Raw genomic sequence first — 23,570 nt, 5'->3', positions numbered from 1 at the left:
CATCATAGAGTGCATCTTGCTTTTCTGCTATAATTATGCAAAGCATAATTAGAACAATACAAAAATAAATCAAGATCATTAGGAAAACTTTAGGCAAATCACAATTTCACTGGAGTATAACTTAGAAGTTTTGATAAATCATGCAGCTGGTTTTAAAACCCCTCACCATAGCTTCTGAGGTGGACACGAGTTGTTGTATTTCAGTTCTGTGAAGTTTCTCACACAGCGTATGCAGCTTTAACTTATCAAATAGTACCTACAGTTAGAAAAACACGTAACAAATGTTTCAGTGTTTCAAGTGCTGAAATAGAAAGGATAATTATTTGGTGCTTGAACTTTAGCCTAGAATACATTTCAAAGTAAATAGAGCATACTGTAGCAAAGAGAACTAACACAGAATTGAAAAGAGCTATTATTTCTGAGCTATTGAAACAGTAATGTAATGCATTTACTAAAAACAAATGCCTAATTCAAACACAGATCATCCAACATTGTCAGATTTATGAAAAACTATGTGTCCCTCATTAAGATCAGAAAATAAGATAATTCATATAGAAGAAAAGAATTTGGAAGTTGTAAGGACATATAGGCTTTACAGTTCTTCTGTACCAATAACAATTTACAGAATGTGCACCTTACATAAATACAGCAGTACAAATATTACCTCTCGGAGTTGATAACTGCTGGTCAACAGGAACTGTTCTCCAGCAACTTGATGAGCTTCCTGTTCAAGCTCTTTGAGCCGCAACTGTAAATTAGTACATCAGAATTATTCTGTTTACATTATTATTTTCTTCAATATCTGCTAATTCCTAGGTTAATGAGGATATCAGACTTTTATTTAAAAATGGAGAACTTGATATTATGTAATCATTGCTGGTTAGCTATCAACATTTAGTTTAGTAGACTGCTTATATACTCTTTAATCTATTTTTCTTCATGACCTGAGAATGGGATTTACTGTAGTAAAAGCTACCAACATTCATGGGAAAAGAATTTAGATTACTGAAGACTACAGAGATCTGTGAGAAAAAGAGCTATGGAAATTATTCTGATAAATTAGTAATCTATGATAATCCAGTTAGATTTTATGCTACAAAATGAGATTCTCTTGTGGTTGTTTTTATCAAAGAACGTGTAAGTTGTAAAGAGTGCATTGTTTACAAAGAGAGGCACTGAGAGCCACTGAGAGCCAATTCTCAGGAAGATGGCTACTGAAAACTAGGTTCAGAAAGATTCATTACAATTTTAAATCTACAACATATAACCCAAAAGGGCCTGTACAATTTGCAAAGCAATTTCAGTTCTGGGGTAAGGCTAATGAAGCAAATATCTCTTTTTTACTCTCCTAAATAAAAAGGGAAATATCCTAAAATGTAAATATCTCTTAGTTATATTTATAATAAAAAAAATACTAAAACCCCAAACTGTTAGATTAAAAGTGACAAAGGTTCCTTCTCTTTTTAATCAGCTATCCTCAGTAAAAGCACAAAGATGATGCTATACAATTTCAAAAAGAAAAAATAAATACAAAATTTACCCCCAGAATCTCAGATGTTTTTTTCAGTTCTTGTTTGTTCACATATATTTTGTGTGTTTCCATCACTGTAAATACAATTATACATTGAAAACATTTACAATTGACAATTTCAGTCTTACATACTTCTTAGAAATGGAATCTCAAACTCACACAGCTGTCATGAGACTAAGAAAACACTTCATATTCTGATGTATGACATTCCACTTGAGCATAGTCAGCAGTTGTGTGAAAATAGTGAAGATTCTTATTTTGAACTGAACTTTCATACCTGCCAGAATTTTGATAAGTGGAAGCTCCAATGTGCAAAATAAGTTCCACAAACCTTGAGCCTGTAAAGCAAGGTATAAATACATTTGTCAGTACCAGCTAATTTTGATCTTAAAACACATAGTAGTGTCATTAGGTGCATCTATTTTCCAGTGAGCAGTATTTCACCTTCTATACATTCCCTTTTTATATGACAACACTGTGACATGAAAATACTACTTATTGCAAATTATAGTATCTAAATGTTGTATCAGTTCTTTCTGTAGGGAATAGTAATACATTTTGAAACAGTAACCATTTTGTACAGGAATACTAATAAAGATATTAAAAAAAAAATCATTTTTCCAAACTGTTTATTTTTAGAGCAAGCCTCATTATAATAGGACACACGGTTATCCCTTTTTATTTATTCACTTGAACAATTAAGCAACGATTCATAATTCATAACTTTGTTTTCATTAGGAAGAAAATAAAGAAATTATAGGATTATGTACAAATTAGTTACAGAGAACAGGAAGTCTGTTTTCTCTCTAACCACCGAGCAAGACTTGTCTAAAAACTCCTCCTGTAGGCTGGATCTGTGTTTCTGCACCTTTTGTGTTTCCTTGCTGCCTTGCTTCACTGATTGTTTGTCACACTGCTGGGACATTAATCTGGATATCCAGATTACTATGGCTCCATCAACAAGTGGTCTAAGCCCTACACTTGCTACTATCAACTTCAAAGAAAACCCCTAGGAAGCTATGATGTACCTTCCACCTGAGCATATTCCTAAATATTCTGACACTTTTCCAGGTATGTGATTACAGGCACAAAAAAAACCCCAAACCACTAAAACAGTTTTTGAGATGTATCCTGAACTGCAATAAGGGGTAAAATAGAATAAAACAGTTCACTTGGAAGGGACCTACAATGACCTCCCACTGCCTGATCAATTGGGGGCTGACTAAAATTTAAAGCATGTTATTAAGGGCACTGTCCAAACGCCTCCTAAACACCGACAACCCTGGGGCATCAAACCACCTTGCCAGGAAGCCTGTTCAGAGTTTGACCAGTGTTTGGTTAACACAACCTAGAGCAAAAGATATGCTGAGATTTTGTACCCAAGGAATACATAGGAAAAACCAGCTATATTATGTTGTCCCTCTGTTAACACTTTTTAGTCTGTAACATACAGATTCAAAATACCAAAAGAAAAGTCACAATATTCTGAACCTTTCCTGTTCTCAGAATCTTCATTTAGATAATTCAGTTAACTGTTGCAGAGGAAAAGGTTCTTCTAAAGATTGAGACTACTTCCTCCTTCTAGAAAAAATGGAAAATTCAATGGGTAATTTATTTTAAATGTTGACTGCCAAAGTAAACCAGTATGGACTGAAGCACTCTATTTAACTAGATTCTAATTCGAATGAGAAATACATGACTAACTCTCTTTAATTCCTGATAATACTTCCAAAATTATTTCTGAACAACTTCTTTTCGTATCTTACCTTTAAGTCACGAGCAAGGTCCATCATTACATTATAAAGCTTCTCCAAGTTCACACCTAAGTTTTGATACTGATATAAATAAATAAAAAATAAATCAATAATTTTACTGCTAAAATAAAAGTATTTAGAGTTCTATATTTTTTATCTTTTTTAAAAGGTACCAAATTGTAAAAATAAGTTTTCCTGTTTTTCTGTATGTCTCCTGTCACATTAACATTTTAGAAACGTTTTTAGACCTCTGACAAACCCAATTCATGAACACAGAACTACATGAACATTCCAGATTTTACCTGTTCCTTCATGTACATTTTGCACAGATCACAGAGAAATAGTATCAAACTGCCTTTGATATTGAAGTCAGTTTTATTACTACTTGTAAAATGAGGAAAAATTCCTTGCAGTTTTCTTTCTCATATAAGAACTACCACTCTCCTGTGCCAGAACTGTTCACTTCCATCCCTTCTGTTCCAGAGGTGTTCCACACAGAGCCATGCCACCTCCTTCAGGTGGCTAGGATACCATTTTGAAATGCATACAGACACTGATATTATGACTGTTGGCTCCAAGAACACACATTGCAGCAGTTTGTGAAGAACTGTTGCCCATGGGATGGACTCACGCTGGAGAAGTTCATGAAGGACTGTCTCCCACGGGAGGGACCCCACAGGGAGCAGGGGAAGGACTCCTCGCCCTGAGCAATGGCAGAAATCAACCTATGAGGAACTCACGGTAACCCCCATTCCCGTCTCCCTGCACTGCTGGGGTGGAGGAGATAGAACTTATGAAGGAAGGAGGGAAGGGTGGGGGAAGGTGTTTTTAAGATTTATTTATTTTACTTCTCATTCTCCTGCTCTGATTCTGTTAGTAATAAATTTAATTAATATCCCCACTTTGAGTCTGTTTTGCCTGTGATGGTGTTTAGTGAGTGATCTCTCCCGGTCATTATCTCAACTCATGAACCCTTTGTCATATTTTCTCTCCTCTGTCCAGTTGCAGAAGAGAGTGAGAGATTGGCTTTAGTGGGTACCTGGTGTCCAGTCGGGGTCAACACACTACACAGTCTAGTCCTATGAGTGAGGACTTCTCTCTGTCCCAGACAGACTAATTTAAGCAGGCCCACACTGCAGTGAAAGTCATCAACCTGTCTCCAAGAAACCTTGTCCATGCCAATCTGATCTGGAACAAACAAGATGTCTGTGAAATACAGACAGTTTGCTTGATCCCATTCTGGGGGCGGGAAAGTGCCCAGTGACAGGCTTCAATTGACACCAACAATGCTCATCAGCGAATGAAGCAATGACACAAACTGTAAGATGTTTAGCACCTGTTCCAGCAAAGGTTTCAGGGAATATGGACCATGATCCCCTTGGCACAGCAACAAATACATAGACAAGCAGCACATCTTCTATGCTGAAGGTGTGTGGGTGAATAGTGAGCTACGGAATAAATCAGCAATCATTCCAAGGACTATGGTGGGTGGACAAGACCAGGACAATACAGAGGGAGCTTCTCTGAATTAGTGGGGGATTAGACATGATGTATCACTTACCACAGATCCCTCTGGGAGTACAGACACCTGTTAGGAACCTGCCAGCAAGGACAGAGCAAGAAGGCTGAAGAGATAAATCTGGCTAAGAGCCAGGATTCACAGGAAGAACTGGGACTCACTGAGCAAACAGAAGAGCCAAAAAGGAAGTGTGAGAGTCCAGGTAACAAATTAAGGAATAAGGAATGGGGGGGGAATAATCACAGGATGTTACAAGGAGGCATTAACTTGGACTTGAGTGAACAAGTCAGCAAAAAGGTTGGGGCAAGGAAACAAACTAGACCTGAAGTGGGACAGGAAGGAAATATTATTTCAGTATTTAACTCAGAGCTGGGAATCAGGATGACAAAGTTGAGAAATGATAACTAAGAACAGATGTGATACCTGAAGAACAAAAGACTGAGTCAAGCTAAGGAAAGAGACAAGACTAAGGATTCTGACTCACAGGAGGGCCATGACATATAGAAATAACCAACAAGTTTATAGTTTCTGCCTGTTTGCCTGTCCATTCCCTACACTAATAGCTTAATGCATGAAGTAGCTTCAGAAGAACTGCAGTTTACAGCCAGTGTTTTAAAGCAAACTAGCTCTGGTTTTCTTGGAAATGTCTATACCAACGGGTACGTGCCGATACAATGACCTCTGTCCGTGCTCTGAGCCCAATTGACATTTGTGGACTTAAATCACAGAAGTCCTATAATCATGTTGCAATATTTGGTCTGGACAACCAAGGCCTCAGAAAAGTGAACAGTTTCAAAAAAAAAAAATCATTTAGGTTGCTGCACATCATCTTATCATTCAAACAACCTCTGAAGGCCACAGTAGATCACCATGGCCCAAAACACAGACATCAAAATTTTATAAAATTCAGCAAATATGTTTCAATAGGAATATAGGAAGATATTCAATAGGATATAGGAAGAAATTTCTATAGTGCTGGGGATAACATCTCGAAAAGTTTATCACACATTCTCTCATAATGAGAGAATAAAAATTCAGATCTTTTCATTCACATGCTTGGAAGTTCACATTTGACTCGTGCTGTTCCTCAGCCTATGGTGTGGTGTCTTTACCAGCTGTGAAATTTAGCAAAATTTTAATAATAATCAACTAAATACAGTCTACAAGTTCACAGGAACTGGAAAAGGCAGCATTAGACATTTTGGAAAGGCGAGCTGGAAATCATTTTGCAGGGAGGTGGAAAGAAAAAAGATAAGATTATACATTAATATTGTTACTGAACATTACAGTTTTGAAAGAAAATTTCACAGCTGTCCCTGGAGAATGAGATCCCATCTTGGTAGAATGCAGTGGAACCTTCCCTTCTTCCCCTTCTTTAGATTTCCAACAAGTAGTATTAATAGAATAATTTTCTCCCATTAGAAAAGCATTATCTATCTTTTCATGCAACATTTTGTAAGCAAAAGCAATTCTTTTATCATTTCCTTCCCCTTTCAACCCAACCACAAACAATTGAAAGCAAACTACTTACAGATGCATTTCTCAAAGTGCCTGTATCTGTATTTTCTGCTCCCTTTGAGAAAGGCTTTTCAAAATACTTCTGTATTAAAGATTCAAAGGAAGGAACTGTGTCGCTGGGGTTTATCAGCCATGCTGCAATCCTTGGATCCAACACAACACTATCGGCAACTACAAGAATAAGTTATTTCTAACAATCAAAATATTTATATTACCCCCTACACTAAAAAATACCTCTAAAGTTTTGCCCATTTTTCCTGTACCCACACTTCATAAAAGGACAAGTATTTACTCTACAAAAATGTTAAACATTGAATTCGCAGCTGTAACAAATAGTCAATATCATGACTACACAGGAGTAAGTTCAGTATTAAATATTTTTGAAGAGGGTTATTTTGTGAGGTTGGGGTGGGTTTTTTCACTGGTTGATTTTTTCAAGTTTTAAAATATAAGTAAGCCTTCGGTTCTTTAGATTTACTGTTAAAGCCTCTCTTTCTCATCACTGGAAAACTTCAAGTTGAAGTTTTGCTTATGAGTGTCTCCCACTGCTACACTTTGTGGTTGTTAACTTGATCCACAAAATTGCCAACGGAGATCAGGGAGAGATTTGCTTCCCAGTAATCAGACTGAGATTGTTAATGTACATATGAATTCACACATGGGTGTACAACACATTGTTTCCAAAAACTAGAACCTTTTGTCCTATAGGATCATAAGTCCTTACACTGCACTTTCTCTCATGTTCACATGGATGGATAGCATGGAGCAAGCCCAGTGCTGCTTCAGTTCCCTCTGAAATAAAATTTCAACATGTGTACTGCAGTACTACAAAGACCAGGAAAAACTAATAACTACAATGCTTTGTGATATATTCAAAGATAAACCTAAGTACCCTCTTCAGCAACCCCTAAGTTAGTTCAAATGATGACCCACAGGTACATTTATAGAGAATTCCATGCTACACTGTAGCAATGGATTTATGGAAAAAGTCCTGCCAAAGATGGACTGGTGAATCAGAAGTTTTTTAATGTTGTTTAAACACGTGTTAAGATGGTTTTTTGCAGAGTCACTGCTCCTTCTTCCCGACACCCTCCGTAAGACTACTCATCTCTCAGGCAGGAGTGTCCTGGGAAGATGTCCTAAGGTGTTCTCATTGGTCTTTTGTTAACCCCTTCCTTATTTGGCTGTTAACTCCCTACCTGATTGTTTTTTTGTAAGACCCCTTACATTAAATGGTCCCCTTTGACCCTCCCAAGAGCTTTATAAACCCCTACCCCACAATAAACTTCCTCTTTCGTCCGTCTCTCCCTGGTGGTCTGGTGAGTGCTCCTTTGCGGGGTCACAGCACCACGTGGGTGGGGGGCAGGGTGGAAAGGCATACACCTTCCAGGTAATGGACTGAAGCCAAGGTCTGAAGGTTCCCCCCTCTTTTGGTCATGGGAATAACGCCGCCGGATCGCCAGTCGGCATCGCTTATGGTCGGAACTACGACGGTATCTGATCGTCTTCGAACCTCCGACTTTCGTTCTTGATTAATGAAAACATTCCTGGCAAATGCTTTCGCTCTAGGCCGTCTTGCGCCGGTCCAAGAATTTCACCTCTAGCGGCACAATACGAATGCCCCCGGCCGTCCCTCTTAATCATGGCCCTGTTTCCGAAAACCAACAAAATAGAACCGGAGTCCTACTCCATTATTCCTAGCTGCTACACAACCTTACACACTCAGTTACCTGAAAGCAAACTTTAACGTCTATAATGCAAGTTACAGCTGCAGGACTACTCTAAAGAGAATTTTTAGGGGTTTGGTTTGTTTTGTTGGAGGGTTTTTGTTTGGTTTCTTTTCCATAGCAGAAATAACGTGTGAGGAACTATCAACTTCCAAAGTTTAAAAACCTAGACAATAATTCTTTTGGTTATTAGAAACTTTAGATTCAAATCCCATGCACCAGCTAGTACCTAATCTAGACCTAGTACTGCCTGTGTGTAAAGGTTATAAAACTATCACTACTGGTAGTACCATCATGACATTTCTTCCCTCCTTTCCCATTCCCAGTGCTGTTTTATGTAGATCTTCCCACCAGATTTTAAATCACCTCCAGTTTACTGTGATTTACTGATAAAACTTTTCAGATGCTGAACACAAGCTGACAAGACTCCATAGAGGGAGCCCTTTCTGAAAGGTCACATTTACTTTTGTAACTCACTCAGCAGGAATCTGATACATGGAACCAAACAGACATTATATTGACACCTTATGCCTTCTGTTTGTAGTTGCTTTTAAATCCAACAAACAAGTCTTATTTGTTCCTATCAAAAAAACACAAGTACTCATTCAAATAATTCCTAACTCTGACAACTGTGAGCATCTCTGGGATTTATTTTAGCCTTTCCTTTGAGCAGAGGAAGCTTTTTACTAGGGAATATGAAACATGAAGTATTTTGACCTTTTCGGCTATAGTCAGGACTGCATCGAGAGCTTTTGTTTCCACTGGAAGCTATCCTTAAATTACTCAATGATTTGATTCCTACTCTAAGAAGAAATACATTATCTTCACATGCCAAGCCTCTGGACACATCCTCCCCAAGAGGGATATTCTTCTCCATGGTACTAAACCGTTTTTCAATATATTATTTAGCTACCAATGTAGTTATTTCTACACCCAGGGATTTTAACAAGAGACATCAAAATCACTGAGATTATAGGATGAGATCGCAGATTCAATACTTACCTTGTTTCCAGCTGATTTCATTACCATAAACTTGAAGTAGAGTCCTCAGGAAATCTTTTGCATTGAAGCAAATTATTGGAACTTTGCACTGTAGCATTTGAAACAACACTTGCCTGCACAGAAGTAGTTCATTAACACACACTATATTGCTACTACATTTAGTGAATCTATATACTTTATTCGTTTAATTAGCACCTACTACTCAACAGTTAACCCAAGACATTTCCTTATTCCTATAAGAACAGAATATTGCATTTTGAATAATAAATTCTCAGTTTAATAATACCTGAAGCTTCATTCTATAAGAAATTAAACATCCTAGCAGATATGCCTTATCATGCATTCATAAAGAAAACAAATCCTTGTTTGACTCTCAAAGTTAAATGCAACCTTAATCCAAAACAGCAACTGGCATCCCTGTAATACGTCAATATATCCAAATAAGATCACAGAGGTCAAGTTACTGTAGCATTGTAAAATATTGATTTAAAAGTTACTAGGCAATTTAAATTACCATAACTGCCTTGTGTTAGTACACTACTTAAATCTAGAATGTTTCATCTCTGTCATTTATTTCCATACCTTTTCAAAATGTCTATAATTCCCTCATTCATGCTATTTTAAATAGATTTTACCAATTATATATATCAGTATGTAGATTTAATAATTATGTGTATCTTTTTTTTATAAGCTCCATTTTGGTCAATATAGAAAAATAGTATTTTTTAATAGAACATTTTTGATGGTATGAAACCACAATACCAAGGGTTTGGACATACTAGAAATCACACAGATCCTAAGGTATTATTGTATGCAGTATAGATCCATTATTAAACAACTGCACCATTCTTACAAGAAATAATTACCTATAAGATTCATCTAATACCCTTATTCAACTTATTATTTCTACTGTTCATATGTACCTGTTTTATTGACGTGTTATTCTCAATTCACAACAATCTATATTCAAGTTGACAACAAGATATTAAATTAGTTGTCACGTAACTCTTAATATTACAGCTGGAGAAGCACAGGTAAGCAAAGTGACTTGTTTCAAGTCCCAGTGGAACAGTGGCAGAGATTCGACTAACAATCAAGTCCAACATCTTAAAAATGAAAGCTCTGTAATTTAATAACCCCAATTCAGCAGTTTACAATTAGGCAGTTAATACCGAAAGTCATAAAATAGTCTGATGAATTTTTAACATGCAACTATTACATCTAAGAATCAGATTCAGTTCTCATTTCTCCCTTTATGGGATACAATTTCCAAGTTAATAGGAATAAAAATGGATTTTGGTTATAATAACTGGAAGTTTAAAACATAATCCAACTTTTTATTGAAATTTAGTCCAAGTATTAAACAGATATGTTAAGCATTTATTTTAAAAAATATATTGCATTATTACTGAATATTAGTAAAACTTCATTTGGGATCTCAAAAGCCATTTAAAAAATCTGTGCTAAAAAGACAAAAAAATATTAGCATAGCTGCAAAAAAGGTGCTTACTGTAATAATGCCCATCAAAAAAGTACTAGATAAGAAATGCAGTTGAGGAAATGGAAAATAAAATACAAGAAAGATAAACCTCAAAGAAACACATTCTTTGGTGCCATACAACTTTTGCTGTTCATAAAGGATTTCCAAGGCAAATGTAAACAGTTCCTATCAGAATATCAACCTAGGTCTGCAGGGCTGCAGTTAAGTGATATGCTGAGGCCAAAGGAATAGTCTACTCTTATTTGGTTTATATTAGCCCAGACTTGACATGGAACTAATACAGCCAATATGAAATTCAATGAGCTTGACATGTAAGGAGATTAAGCCTGTGCTATGTAACCAACATTACTGCTGCTAAAAGCATATATAAAGCAAAACAGTATTTTCTCCTTCATACTCTCACCAAGAAAATTTCATGTGAGCCTGTTCTTGTTCCCAGAGAGATGATCGTTCAGTTTTTAAATAAATTAATTTATCATTTTCCTTAGCAGCTTTCCAAGTACAGCCAGTTGAAGAGTGGCTGGGAGGGAAAGGGTGATCGGTCTGATTCTTCACTAGCACAACAACTCCTTTTACTGATGAGGTTGAGACCTGTTAAGTGTAATTACAATAGTGTTTCCTCTGACAGATCTTGTGCAATCCTATAAAGAAAAGTTCCCAAATATTTTACAAAATGAAACCTATTATGTACACTGGAGTTACTGCATACACCACTGACACAGTAGAGGAGCAGGCAAGTGTTTCAGTCTTGGAAACAAAATCCACAGTGACAGATACAGTAGAAAGTAAAAAAATATTCTAATTCAGTTTAACTTTAGGTACACAAATGTCTGGTTAGCTCAAGTGGTTTCATTTTCTTTAAGTTTTACTTGGTAGCTTAAAATGTAGTCAAAATATTAAGGTTTACCCCATTTTACATGTATACTTTGGTATGCAATACAAAAAGGGGTTCCCATTGAGCATGGGTTTGTGTTTATCAGTCACATGCACATTCAAACAGTTCTACAGAACTGACTCTAAACAAAGCTCATCCTTCACTAACCTGTTCTGAGCTGAGCTGCGAAGAACCATCTTGAAATATCATAGTAGTTACAAAAGCCACTGCCTGTTCTATAGTTGCAAGCAGTTCTCTTTTTTCTTCACATCCCAAAGTGCTAATATCACAGGGATAATTTTCAGAAGTCTCTCTTTGTCCAGAGCTACAGTTGTATCTTCTTTCATGTGAAGAAGTGCAGGTCTTTACATGTAATCTTCTTGTTTTCTCAGAACAACATACAGACACATTTTGCTTTCTTTTAGGAGGAATAGCTATTTTCTTTTCCCCATCCTCCAGCTTTTTTGCTTCTACTGAAAGATTTCTTTCTTGATATCCCCATGTTGGCAAGTCTGAATCCTGGTAACAGCTCACTATTTTGGTATCTTGACAGTCAAGCATTTCATTGGTATGCACTGTCCTGACTATCTCACCAGCAGTACTTTTTTCAGGGCTGGCAGATGTTTTTAAAATGGCAATTCTGGAATCACAAACCTCCTGGGAAAATTGGAATTTTTTTTAGCAAAGCAATTATTCAACTTATGAAGATAAATAAAAAATGCAATAATTTACATAACCTTTGAAGAAATCAATATTCTACGAAAAAATGTTGATACTAACAAAACAGAGTCAGTTTAGGGCAACCACATTACATAAACCAAAATTCAGGTATTTATCAGCAGAGATTATTTTGTGGACATATACTGTTTACATCCACAACCACTGCTGTTTTTTTTTTAATCTTAGTCCAACATTAAAAAATGGCAAATCAACAACTGTAAGATGCATTTAGTCTGGTGTCCTGTCTTCCATAGTTATGAGGTTATTAGGGTCTGAGAGAGAAGAGACCATTCATTTTTAGCTTCGCTATTCAGAGCTTTTTTTTCATGACAGCTTAGTTTGTTAAAGAACTTTTGGCAAGGAACCTTAATGATTACTTTGGAAATCCAAGTACAGGAGTCAACTGGATCTCTTCAAACAATTTACAAGAAAAAAATACATATAGAAGTTGCACTGTGGAAGTATTATCAGGTGTATGAATAAGCACTATATTCTATTCTGTTTAACCCACTATAGTCAGAGCAGTTTTCCCACTCCAGATAGTCCCTGGATCCCTTTACAGCAGCATGCTACTAAACAGCACTAAGCAAGATGCTGCATGGTAATGTTTTGTTTCTAATCCTTCATCCTTATTTCCTTCATAAATTTCCTTGTTATGCTACTGGCCTTAATATTTTCTTACTGTTTATTTTGCTAGTTCCTTCTACAACCGCTTCAGCTGAGACAGATCCTCTGTCTTGATTTCATAAACAAGGACTCCGGAATGGCAACCGGTGACCTTTCAAGATTCCCCAAGGTGAATGTGTTTAACTATTTACAGATTACACAAAGTTGTATTTTCCCTCAATACTCTTTACACCTCGATCACCAACAGGCCTTAGAGGAGCCAGCAGGCTTTCTACTTCTGAGGCATTTGGAAAAATGATGTGTAAGTGATGCATTTGCAAGCTGTTCCTCCAAGTTTATTTGGACTATACTATTGTATACTTCATCTAATTTAGTCAAACAAGATAAGTATAAAAGAACACAAATTCTGTTAAGTCCATGTTTTTGCATGACGACATTTTTTAGTAGTGTCCTTCATACTCTTGGCCATACTACCTTTTCCTGCACAGATTTTAGTATTCATTTTAAATCTTCAGTATTGTTTTGAATAAATCCGTATGTTACCTACACATGTTCTGATTTTGGAGGGCACTTCTATATACTTTCTTTAAAACAGCTCCTTCAATTTTATGTATTTTCTTTTTTTGAAATTAAGTATCACTGTCTTATCTATCTTTTAATGCCTCAGAAAGATTACAGTCTCTGTCAGGGCACCTTTCAGCAGGAAGATTTTGAACCTAATCTCACACAGAATGAAATAAAAACCGATTTCTCTCCTAAGTTCTTTCTAACTGTCCCACAAAGCAGTTGTCTCCTCATTTTTAGTTGCAGCATCATGCATAAATTTAACATTCACCCACTCCATTGAAAAGTAACTGAAGCCTCTCCAAATTACTCTATTTTCAGCTCTCCCAGCCCAGTCTCCTTCAGTACCTCTGCTGTCATTACCATTCCAAAAACTAAGGTTTGCTCACTTCAAAAGAACCACAAGTTACTGCAGTGCAGGGCTCCCTCCATTTCCCAAGATGACAGTTTTCACTGATCAAAGAATACTGTCCATCTCTATCCAATCTGGATAAACCAGCCAGAATGACAAAGCCAGTAAGTCTGGAGTTTTTTTACAGTTTTGCAATATTCCTCAACCCAGTTCCCATATACCCAAACCTTAGAACTATGGAGTCAAAGAATGAAAAAGGCTTAAGACTGCTTGAGATCATACTTCACAGGATCAACTCTACAGGTTCTAAGTAAACAGAAAAAGGAAGCTAAGATTTTGCTACTACCAAAATGAATAGTGGCTGTTCTCAATGAAGACAAATTAAATGGACTTAAGACAATAATAATCAAAGTGGACACTATAAAGTTACCAGAAGTGAAAAAATAATATGCTTAAGAGCCATAGAAAGACAATTAATTCACTCAAGTGTATTCTCCAGTCAAACTGCAAATAGTTTTATCATTTAACACAGCAGAATTTGAATTATGACACTCCAGTAATTATAAAATCAGGAATAAGCAATTCTCTTTTAAAGGTTAAAAAATAAGAACAAGGCAATTTAATTATCCAGTCAGAATAATACAGCTGGTACTACAATTAACCACAGGGAGAAACAGCAGCTTCTGCAAAGAACTGATCTTCTCTCAGAAATAATGACGTGGCTGGAAGTAGAGAAAACTCCCAGGATGTAGTTTCATCATTTATGTCAATGTAGGAAGATTTCGCTAGATGCAGCTTGTCAAAATTAGCGTCTCATCATCACAAAAAGGGGTTCCACTACTACCCATGTGCACCCACAGCTGCATGAGCATCTATGAGCCAATGTAATTTGGAGGAAGCTATTCCACTCCATAAAAGAAATCAGTTTTCTGCATCCTGAGCAGCCTGAATGGACTTGCTGAAGTGTGCAACATGCACCAGAGTCAGAGTAAGTAAGGCTGTGAAACTTGCAGCTGGGACAGGAGTACACTTGCAGCATCTGCAACTCATCGATCAACCCAATGGATTTTATGCTCAGGGCCTGAGCTGGGGCTGCTGCAGCTTCCCATTCCCACTCTTGCCCTGGCTCTCACTCACATGCGCATCAAGTCAAACTGAGAGAGATGATTAAACCCAAAATTTAACTTCCTAGTACAGAGCAATTTTTCATCTGAATCAGCTCATTTTATGATTATGTGCTAGTGGTTGCCCAGTGACAGAGGTCTGAGAACATTTTTAAAACCTTGTAACTGCCTGAATGCGGCAACCTCACTTCTGATCACTCTGTCATAAAAAAACAACTTCCTGTGGAAAGGGTAACAGAATTGGGGCCAAGACTCTCATGGGTAAATACATGCCAAGTGCAAAATAAGACAGGAAAAGCTACCTGAACTATGATTGTATAAAATATATCATGATAAAGCTTTTTATGAAAGAACCAGTGTATAATTCCAAACCTGCTATAAAAAGACTGCTTTTAGTGGTTTTCAATCTTACAAAATGCTTGCCTTTTCATTTCTCAGATGTGCATCCTTATCACCTACTTTATTTTCCTTTGTCTTCTCTATACCTTTAAAAAAGAAGAAACAATTTACAAAACAAATGAATCTGTAAGCAGTGCACATAACTTAAGTTACATACAGAGTACTATTACTGACACTTTTACCAAACCTAAAACAATTGTACTAAAATTTTCCTTGACAATTATTTTATCAAATTAATATCATTCATGCTTAAAAGGGCCCTGCAGGTTCTGAAATATGCATATGCAAAAGCCTTCTTTGTCACCATTAAGAAAAAATTAATTCAAATTCTCTACAAAGCAGACAAACATTTTCCACGGTGCTCAGAAGAGGCATTGCTATAATTCCACAAATAGGCGTATTTCCTTCTTTCAAGAAAACACAAACCATTGTGGTCAAAATAAAGCTTGTGGCGTAGGCATGAAGAATAAAACCAACCAAACCCTACAAACATTACACATTTTTAACTGTTTTCTTGGAACTAGGCAGTATTATTCCACAATAACTTTGTTCTATAAAGCACTATTTGCATATATGACTTTAATATATCATGCCCTACAGCAAACCTTGCAGGGGATAACTTTTTCACATTGTTCATCCTGCAACAGAACAAGTATTGTAAGATCAGACAAGAACAGAGAGCAAGGGGAAATTCAGACCTACAAACTGACAGAAAGGTAATGTGATATCAGCCCCAGAAGTGGGATGGCCACCCATGCTGGGTCTGACACACCCAGCCAAAAGACACCTCATGGGCAAAGTATGTATTTTGTCCCCCCATAATGAGTACAACAATAAACTGATGTTGTCAGCTATGAATTTGCATTACCAGCAGCAAGACACTTTCTGAATGTCACATACTGATGACCAACATCAAACAAAGAATAAAGCTATCTATTTCTATTTACTAAAACTGTTTTAAAAAATTTTTGTCTAGGCAAATCAAGACCCTGTACTTAAAACACTAAAAAAAGCCTTTTCCAGAAGAAACAAAGCTTATCATTACATGTTGGTGTAAGTGTATAATCAGTCATTTATCTCCAGCTCAGACTTCTAACCTGAGCTGTTAGAACAGCCAACATGGCATAGCTGTATTTGTAGCTTCAAACATTTTAGGTTTGGTTTTCTTGACACTTTCTACAACAATAAGATTATAAATTAAGAATAATAGTATCTGAGTTTACATTCAGTGCTTTTAATTGTTTCACAGCAAGATACTTTTTCTTGACAAATCCACCCTCCAGAGAAGATGATGAGGATTACATTTCTCTCCTCCAGCACACAGCAATCAGTACGACAGATCGAAGAGATATGCAACTTCTGATTTCTGAATTACAGCAAAGTATCACCAGATGGCAGCAGAAACCTGTCCTTGCCCTCCAACTCCTTAAGGTTTGATGGAAACATTACAGTTCCACTGCCAAGATAACCACAGAATTTCAACAACTAGGTCAAAATTGTGGATCTTTGTTCTATTTGAGCCCAATATTTTACCTTCTAAAAGACAAACAATTTTTCCATTAAGTAGAATTTAAAAATCTACCAATAAAACACAGTTCAATACAGCTTGAAACAGATTGAATAATGTGGCAGGTTTCTGTCTGGTTTTGTTTTTAAGAGAGGTGAACTTTTTCTTCTTTCCAGATCCACACTAAAGCTATATAGATAAAGACATAGATATAGACAGATACGCGATTTCCTAAGAGCAATTCAAATAGGTCTGTTAAACCCGTACGCTTTAAACAATTGTTGAGTAATTACTGCACGGAAAACAAGAGCAAGAAAATCTTTTCATGTGACCTGCTGCTACAAAATGCTTATACTGTTCTTTTACTCCCCAATAAACAGGGATTTAGCAGCACTACAAAGACGACCACAAGCTCATTTGGTCAAAGATACCAGACAACTTCATGGTGTTCCAAAAAAAATAAGGATCTGCAATTTTACACCTTGAGAGACAGTGAATGGATCAAGAGCAGACAATAAAACTGTGTTATTGCACAGTACTGAGACTGCCTCAGTCTAAGACAAAAAATATTACTGAGGAAAATTAAGGCAGGGAAAATTACAAGGTAGCAGGAGAAGTAGAATGGCAATTAAACCAAGGCTGAAAAGAGATCTGATTTTGTTTAAAATCATCTGGGTTTTGATCCCAGATGTACCATGTACAATGTACCATTTTAAAATGAACTTATTTCTTCAAATGTGTATCACTGACTGACAATGAACTACTACCCTTGTCACTGCTGCACCACCAGGCTCCACTGATCCAATACTTTACTACTGAAAGAGGGGCCTGAACCATAATTTATACAAAACTGAGGCTGCCAAAAACACAATGTACACAAGAACAAATCCCATCATTTAAATAATATTCCAGAATCTAGTTCTCAGGAGAAAACAGACAACTGAAACTGAGCAAAACTCTAACTTTCTATCTACTTCCTTCCAGAGCTACCAGACTGACAGACTACGACATGCAGAGAATTGAGAATAAAAATTACATCTTGCAAAACCTCTCTAGCATCCACAATGTTCTGAGTAAGATTTGCCCAACAGAATGATCTGCTGAAGCACTTGTAACATCACCTAATTTGCTCTTTCACTGGGACTTTTGTTCACTCTTCCTCCTAGAATTTCACAAGGAGTGCATTGCTAATGAACACGTGTCTAAAGCTCAGACATGAGTCTGGAGAGTTCACTGGCCACCTGGTGAGCTCCTAGTACCTCTAGTGATCTTCAAATATCTAGTCCAGAGTCATGTTCATGTATACATCCAATTTATTGCATTTAAGAGTATTAGTTAAGTAACAGTTGGAAATTCTCATCTACTTCTACACCACACAGGAACAGAAAGAAAAAAAATTAAATTGAGGGTACTGTTCCTTGCACTCACATAACATTATTTAACCAGAAAAGTCCCAGAAAATGTCACAGCTACAGCTTAATTCCTTTTCTAAACCTGTAATCCTAAAACCTCACCTTTTTTTTTTCCCCATTTAAAAATAAAGACTAGAGGTTTGATATTGTTTTGTTTGTTTGTGTTTCAATTTTTCAACTGAAAAACACTTAAAAAGACTAAGACTTACTCTGGTTATTTTCTCTGTTTGTCTGAACTTCTACAGGAATAGACTGCAAAGCTGTCATAATCCTCTGAGCAGTATCAGATAAAGGCACTTCAGAAATCTCACATCCTATGTACATGTACCGCTCCATTTTTAAGATTAAACCTATATGCAGAACACACAAATTATTAATTAATCACAGCCACAAACAATCCTCACTTATATTCTGTTGAAAACATAGTGAACGTGTTCAGCCATTCATTCTCAATAGAAAATTACATTTCCTCCCAGAAATGTCTGTTAGCAACATATTGTAAATAAAAATGTAATAATTTTTAAAGACTAGTATCTTTGAAACAGTGTTTTAATACACTGATAAAAAAAAATCAGCACTCTTAAGTACAGAAAAAAATCTAGCAAATAAATCAAGAATTTGATGTATGTGTGACATGCTTTCCCCCCTCAATATCTTTAAACCAGTCTAGCACATGCATACACTTACTTTATTGGTGCTTGGATTTTATTAGGACAAAAACAACCAACCGTCAAGTAACTGCCAAAATTGAGCCAAAACAAGATGGAAGAAACACACATTACTAGCATGGTATACAACCATTAATTCTGGTATACAACCATTTCTGTTTCAGAAAATACTTATCATAAAAGACCTCTATTTCCTAAATTTTGTATAATTGATGCACTCAAGTACTGTTATATACAAGTAACTTTAAAATACTTACTACAGTTTGTCAGTTTGAGAAACTGGTCAGCAACACCTACAGTCTCTACAAGCTTTGACCGCCACTGTTGTCCTAAACTTTATCCTTTTCTGAAAAGGAGTAGCTTTTCCAGTTGACCTGGCCATATTCTATAATACATACAAAATACTTGGAAAATCCCTAGATACAACACACATTGGAGAATCACAAATAATGGTGTCCATACTGATGCCTTGTTATTTTACAGGTAGACTAGAAGAAAGCATAAAGCTTAATAAAAACACAGGAGAAATATCCAACATTTTAAAAATACTTAAAGGATCCAAGCTGTCCAAGTCAATCACTCCACCAAAAACTGCTGTTTACTAAATTATTCCTATACAAAGTAGCAAGTAGAGTCCTGCTACTCTGGTCTTCTCACTAAATCCAGATCATGAGTAGCCTGTCAAGTTTAACCATCATGCAAACAATAGTTCCTTTGCTTGCATGGAAATACTTTTCTTAGCTCAAGACCACAGGCAGATTGCAGCTTTGAATACTTACAAGTGCAAACATTTGTATCTCGATTCAAAGAGGAATATCCATCCTGCTGCATTAGAACTGGCTGTATCTATCTAGCTCAAATCAGTAAGTGTGTGAAGGAAAGTGAGAGGCAGAATGGCTTTCTTTTCCCTGACGTTCCAGGAGTCAGAAATATAATCTTTCCCCACACACAACTCCTCCTAACTTTTATAATTAAGAGCAACACTTTTTTCCTACATGGGGTTAAAGTGCTCCCTGAATTCTCAGGGTGGGAAGCAGCAATCACAGCCTCAGGGGCACATCAAAATGAGAACCCAGTAGACTAAATATAAACAAGACACTATGCCTGAGAACAGGCCTAAAACCAACACACAGATTCACCATAAATATTGACCACACTGAACTGAATTTATAGAGTTTGGCATTTCATAATAAATACAAAGTATAGAGTTAAGCAGCATGAAATCCAGACATAAAGACACTCAACCAGTAAGTTAAAAAAAATTAAACATTTCAAAATAAGTTATGTTCACATAAAAGTTAAAAGACTGCCATCAAAACAGTTTAAAGACAACTGTTACTGAAGTTAAAGCTGATATACTAACCTTCATCAATATGTACAATGCTTGAAAGCAAGCACAGCTGATCCCATCAAAATATAAAAGACTGGAAGTTATCATACTATAAAATCCTATTTTAGTTCCATTGGTATATTAGGAAGCTATACAAAAATTTGATAAACAGGCTAACAATGCACATGAAAGCAGCAGTATGAAAGTAGCGGCACTCTGAATTGAAACGCCTATCATTATAAACTACAGAGCAAACTCAGAAGTCCAAAAGACAAATTTAAAATTCTTCTTCTTTGACAAGCCCAGTATAAGTATGGACCGGTTTCAATGGAGAAGACAGGCCATAAGGTAAATTCAGAGATGTTGGAATGGTCATAAAACAGATGGTCTTGGTATTTAAAACAGATTCTGGTACATATTCCAACACATTTTTAAGACAACCAAATCTTCTTAGGAGAGCTGTAAGGGAAACAATCATGGAATATCTGCCTTGGAGAACTCTCCTCTTCACTATGAGCACATTACACTCATGTTCCAAAATCTGGAATGCCTCCTCCGCATTTATTTTGTGGTTCACAATCAAAGGTTCTCAGCATGCAAGAAAACTTAAGGGTATGAAATGTTCCTTTTGGTGCTACGTTGTGTGCAGCAGAAATGAACCTACAGGCCAGGAGAAGGGCAGCCTGAACATAATTCTTTCAATTAAACAATGAATTACTTTGTATCCAAGAGCTTTGACAAAACTGAGATTGCACTTAGCAGGCAGATTCCAAAACCTGCAAAGCAGCACCCAATCCAATGGTAACAAACACACTGCAGTGACAGGTAAGAGTCAGCCTGGACAAGCTAATGTTTATTATTCCACAAACTTGTAGACAGTTTACACTAACATTTTCCTTTCTTAGGAGTACATTGAAGTTTAGACATTAGGAACTCCACTGGCTGTGAAATTCTCATCTTCCAGACCACTGGCTTTAGCCTGAGACTGCTGCTCAAGTTTCTCCACCATCTCTTTCAAGTGATCTTCGTCGTTGAAATAATACACATACAACTCTCTTTCCATCTGTTGCAGCTTATTGGACTCTAAAATGCTTCTCTTCAACTTCAGATCAGCAACCAGATCCCCAAGGAGTTGCTTTAGTTTATTTATATTAACTTCCAGTTGATGAAACAGCTCAGTAAGTTCCTAACAAAAAATACAAGACAAAAAATCAATACTTTTATATTATTAACACATTAGCTGAACTAGAAATACAGAAGGTTTTTTTTGCTTTGGGAAGCCACTTTTGTTTGTAATTGAAAAGTAATCACAAAAAAAATAGAAACAAAGGTGGTAAGGGATTCCATTCAATTTTTGAGCTCCATGTAACAGAACTCACATCAGGTTATGAAGATGCAATTTCATTTACTTGTTGACCAGATGAGTTAAGACCATAAAACCTGACCTAGACACATGAGTGAATGACGTTTTCAATCAATTAAAAGTCTTCATTGCTAGTCAAATCTTAAAAGGGAAAAAGAGACCACAATAAAAAAGCCAAATCAATTTTACAATTAAATCATTAATTACCAGCTACAATTTTCCCAACTGGCATTCTTATGATAGTTCAGTATAAGCAGACTAGTCACCTACTTACACTTTATTTCCTTATTAAAGGAATTACTTTCCTTGAGAAACAGTAGCAGCAGAAGGAGATGTCACTATGTTTTAAGAGGTAATTTGAGTCAATAGACAGGCATTTGATTTAATAATGTATAGTCCCTACATATGTACTGTTCCAATTACAGTTTCATTTTTTAATAAAAACTGTTCTATATGTTGCGAATTCACTTGACAGATGAAAGTTAAATTTATTTTTATGTAATTAACCAAGGAAGTATTACATAACAGGAGATTTCCCTCAATGCATTTTTGAAGTATCTACAGTGATTTAAAAACCATAACAAGTCACATTTAACAAACCCTATTCCCATTTAAAAGATGTTCTAAACCCAACGCCTGAGAGCTGTGTAGCAGGATTGTCCTACTACAACTGTCCTTCAAAATTCTGTTATTCTTATTTTGTCCAAATGACTGAGGCTTTTTAAGGGGCCAAACCATACTACTGGGGTGTTACAGGTAACAGGGGAGAAAAAAGCCCATCTGAAATAAAGAGAAATTTAAATGAGTTTTCCGGTGACACCCTATCCAGACAACGTATTTCCCACACCACAAACTGACAGGACTGCACATGCCTTTGAAAGAAATTAAGTCAGATGCAACAATTTGCTCAGACACAAAAAATTATTACCTGCCAGCATTTACAAAAATCCAACATTTGCCAAGAACAAGTAAATAGGGAGTCCATCATCATTATGCTAATAAATTTGTTGCTCACAAGTGGGGACAGTTTGTGTCTACAGCCTTCACACTACATTTTTGTCAGTAAAAGAACATGACACACACTAATATAATAATTCTAATAACTCAGTAAGGGCTTACCGGACTACGGAGCTGTAGCTGATTTCCTCCACAATACAGAGAATCACGAAGGGCATCTACATTTCTTTCTAGGTTGGACAAGAGGAGAGACTGCCCTTGAGAAAACGCTGCTCTCTGCTCTTGTACCATAGCACAGTCTTGCTTTAACTTCTGAGCCATCCGCTCCAGGTTTTTGTATGTTTTAAATAACTGTTGTTTTTCATTTCCTCCTTCCAGGAGCTCATATAGCCTGTAACAAGTGAAGTAAGACACACAAGCATTTCTAAGTTTCCTAAGCACTCTATTATCATTAGTCAAGAGAAGATGTCCATGCTGAGAATTCAGAGGACTAGTAAAAGGCAGTATTGCTCAGGGCTCTCTTACTACACTGCTGTATCTCCCACTGATTTCATGATTCTATCTATATATAGCTAGTGATTAATAGGAATCCAAAATATTGCAATATTAAATTAGCAGCGATGAAATGTCAAAGTAACAGTTAGTAAGTACAAAATGAATGCAAATAGAAGTTGACAGTGTGCTTTTGCCAACTCTTTCCCGACACTTCAAGAACTGCAAAATAAGATTCTTTTTTTTTGAAGTGCTGAAAAAAAGCTGACTTCAATGGCCAATAAAAAATAAGAGCTATCTTTGTAAGGTTTTCAAGCTTACTGGAGTATTTCCTGTTTTCTATGAAGAGACTGCTAAGAAATTCTCCAGCTAGTTACAAGTCATGCAAAAGACAGCGTTACACACTATACCAAACTGTGCCCTTACACTGCATCAGGAATAGACCAATATGATCACAGATAACTTTGCTCAAGTGTTACTACCACCTCTGCATAATAAAATCTTCAAGAGCTGAGCCCTAATATAAAATCAGATTGGCTTTAGTAAAAGCAGGAGCTATATTTCAAAAGTAACTGAGTTTCTTTTGAGTGTCTTCTGCTTACAAACCCTTCAAAGTTTTTAACTCTTTC

At 36.4% G+C, this 23,570-nt stretch overlaps 1 protein-coding gene across 11 annotated transcripts in view; it reads right to left on the bottom strand.

Moving 5' to 3' along the window:
* Window positions 1–23,570, bottom strand: part of LOC113975665 (DNA polymerase nu-like) — a 108,998-nt gene that overhangs the window by 76,620 nt on the left and 8,808 nt on the right. For 3 of the 11 annotated variants that reach the window (XM_027699898.1, XM_027699896.1, XM_027699901.1), the window contains exons 3-13: window positions 18,341–18,481; window positions 15,237–15,298; window positions 11,595–12,083; window positions 10,956–11,143; window positions 9,052–9,164; window positions 6,336–6,493; window positions 3,298–3,366; window positions 1,809–1,869; window positions 1,541–1,605; window positions 665–748; window positions 167–256 (exon numbers count right to left, since the gene is read on the bottom strand). In XM_027699898.1, coding sequence (XP_027555699.1) covers window positions 167–256; window positions 665–748; window positions 1,541–1,605; window positions 1,809–1,869; window positions 3,298–3,366; window positions 6,336–6,493; window positions 9,052–9,164; window positions 10,956–11,143; window positions 11,595–12,083; window positions 15,237–15,298; window positions 18,341–18,467 — 1,506 coding nt within the window. In that variant the 5' untranslated portion in view covers window positions 18,468–18,481. Of the gene's footprint in view, window positions 1–166; window positions 257–664; window positions 749–1,540; window positions 1,606–1,808; window positions 1,870–3,297; window positions 3,367–6,335; window positions 6,494–9,051; window positions 9,165–10,949; window positions 11,144–11,594; window positions 12,084–15,185; window positions 15,299–18,336; window positions 18,482–18,711; window positions 21,316–22,611; window positions 22,841–23,570 lie in introns of those variants that run through there. The other 8 variants (XM_027699902.1, XM_027699903.1, XM_027699906.1 and 5 more) reach the window with 6 other exon arrangements.

This window comes from Neopelma chrysocephalum, unplaced genomic scaffold (assembly GCF_003984885.1).
Source record: "Neopelma chrysocephalum unplaced genomic scaffold, ASM398488v2 Primary Assembly neopelma1_142, whole genome shotgun sequence".
NCBI lineage: Eukaryota > Metazoa > Chordata > Aves > Passeriformes > Pipridae > Neopelma > Neopelma chrysocephalum.
The sequence above is the reverse complement of the archived record's forward strand: the minus strand, read 5'-3'. Positions and strand labels throughout refer to the sequence as shown.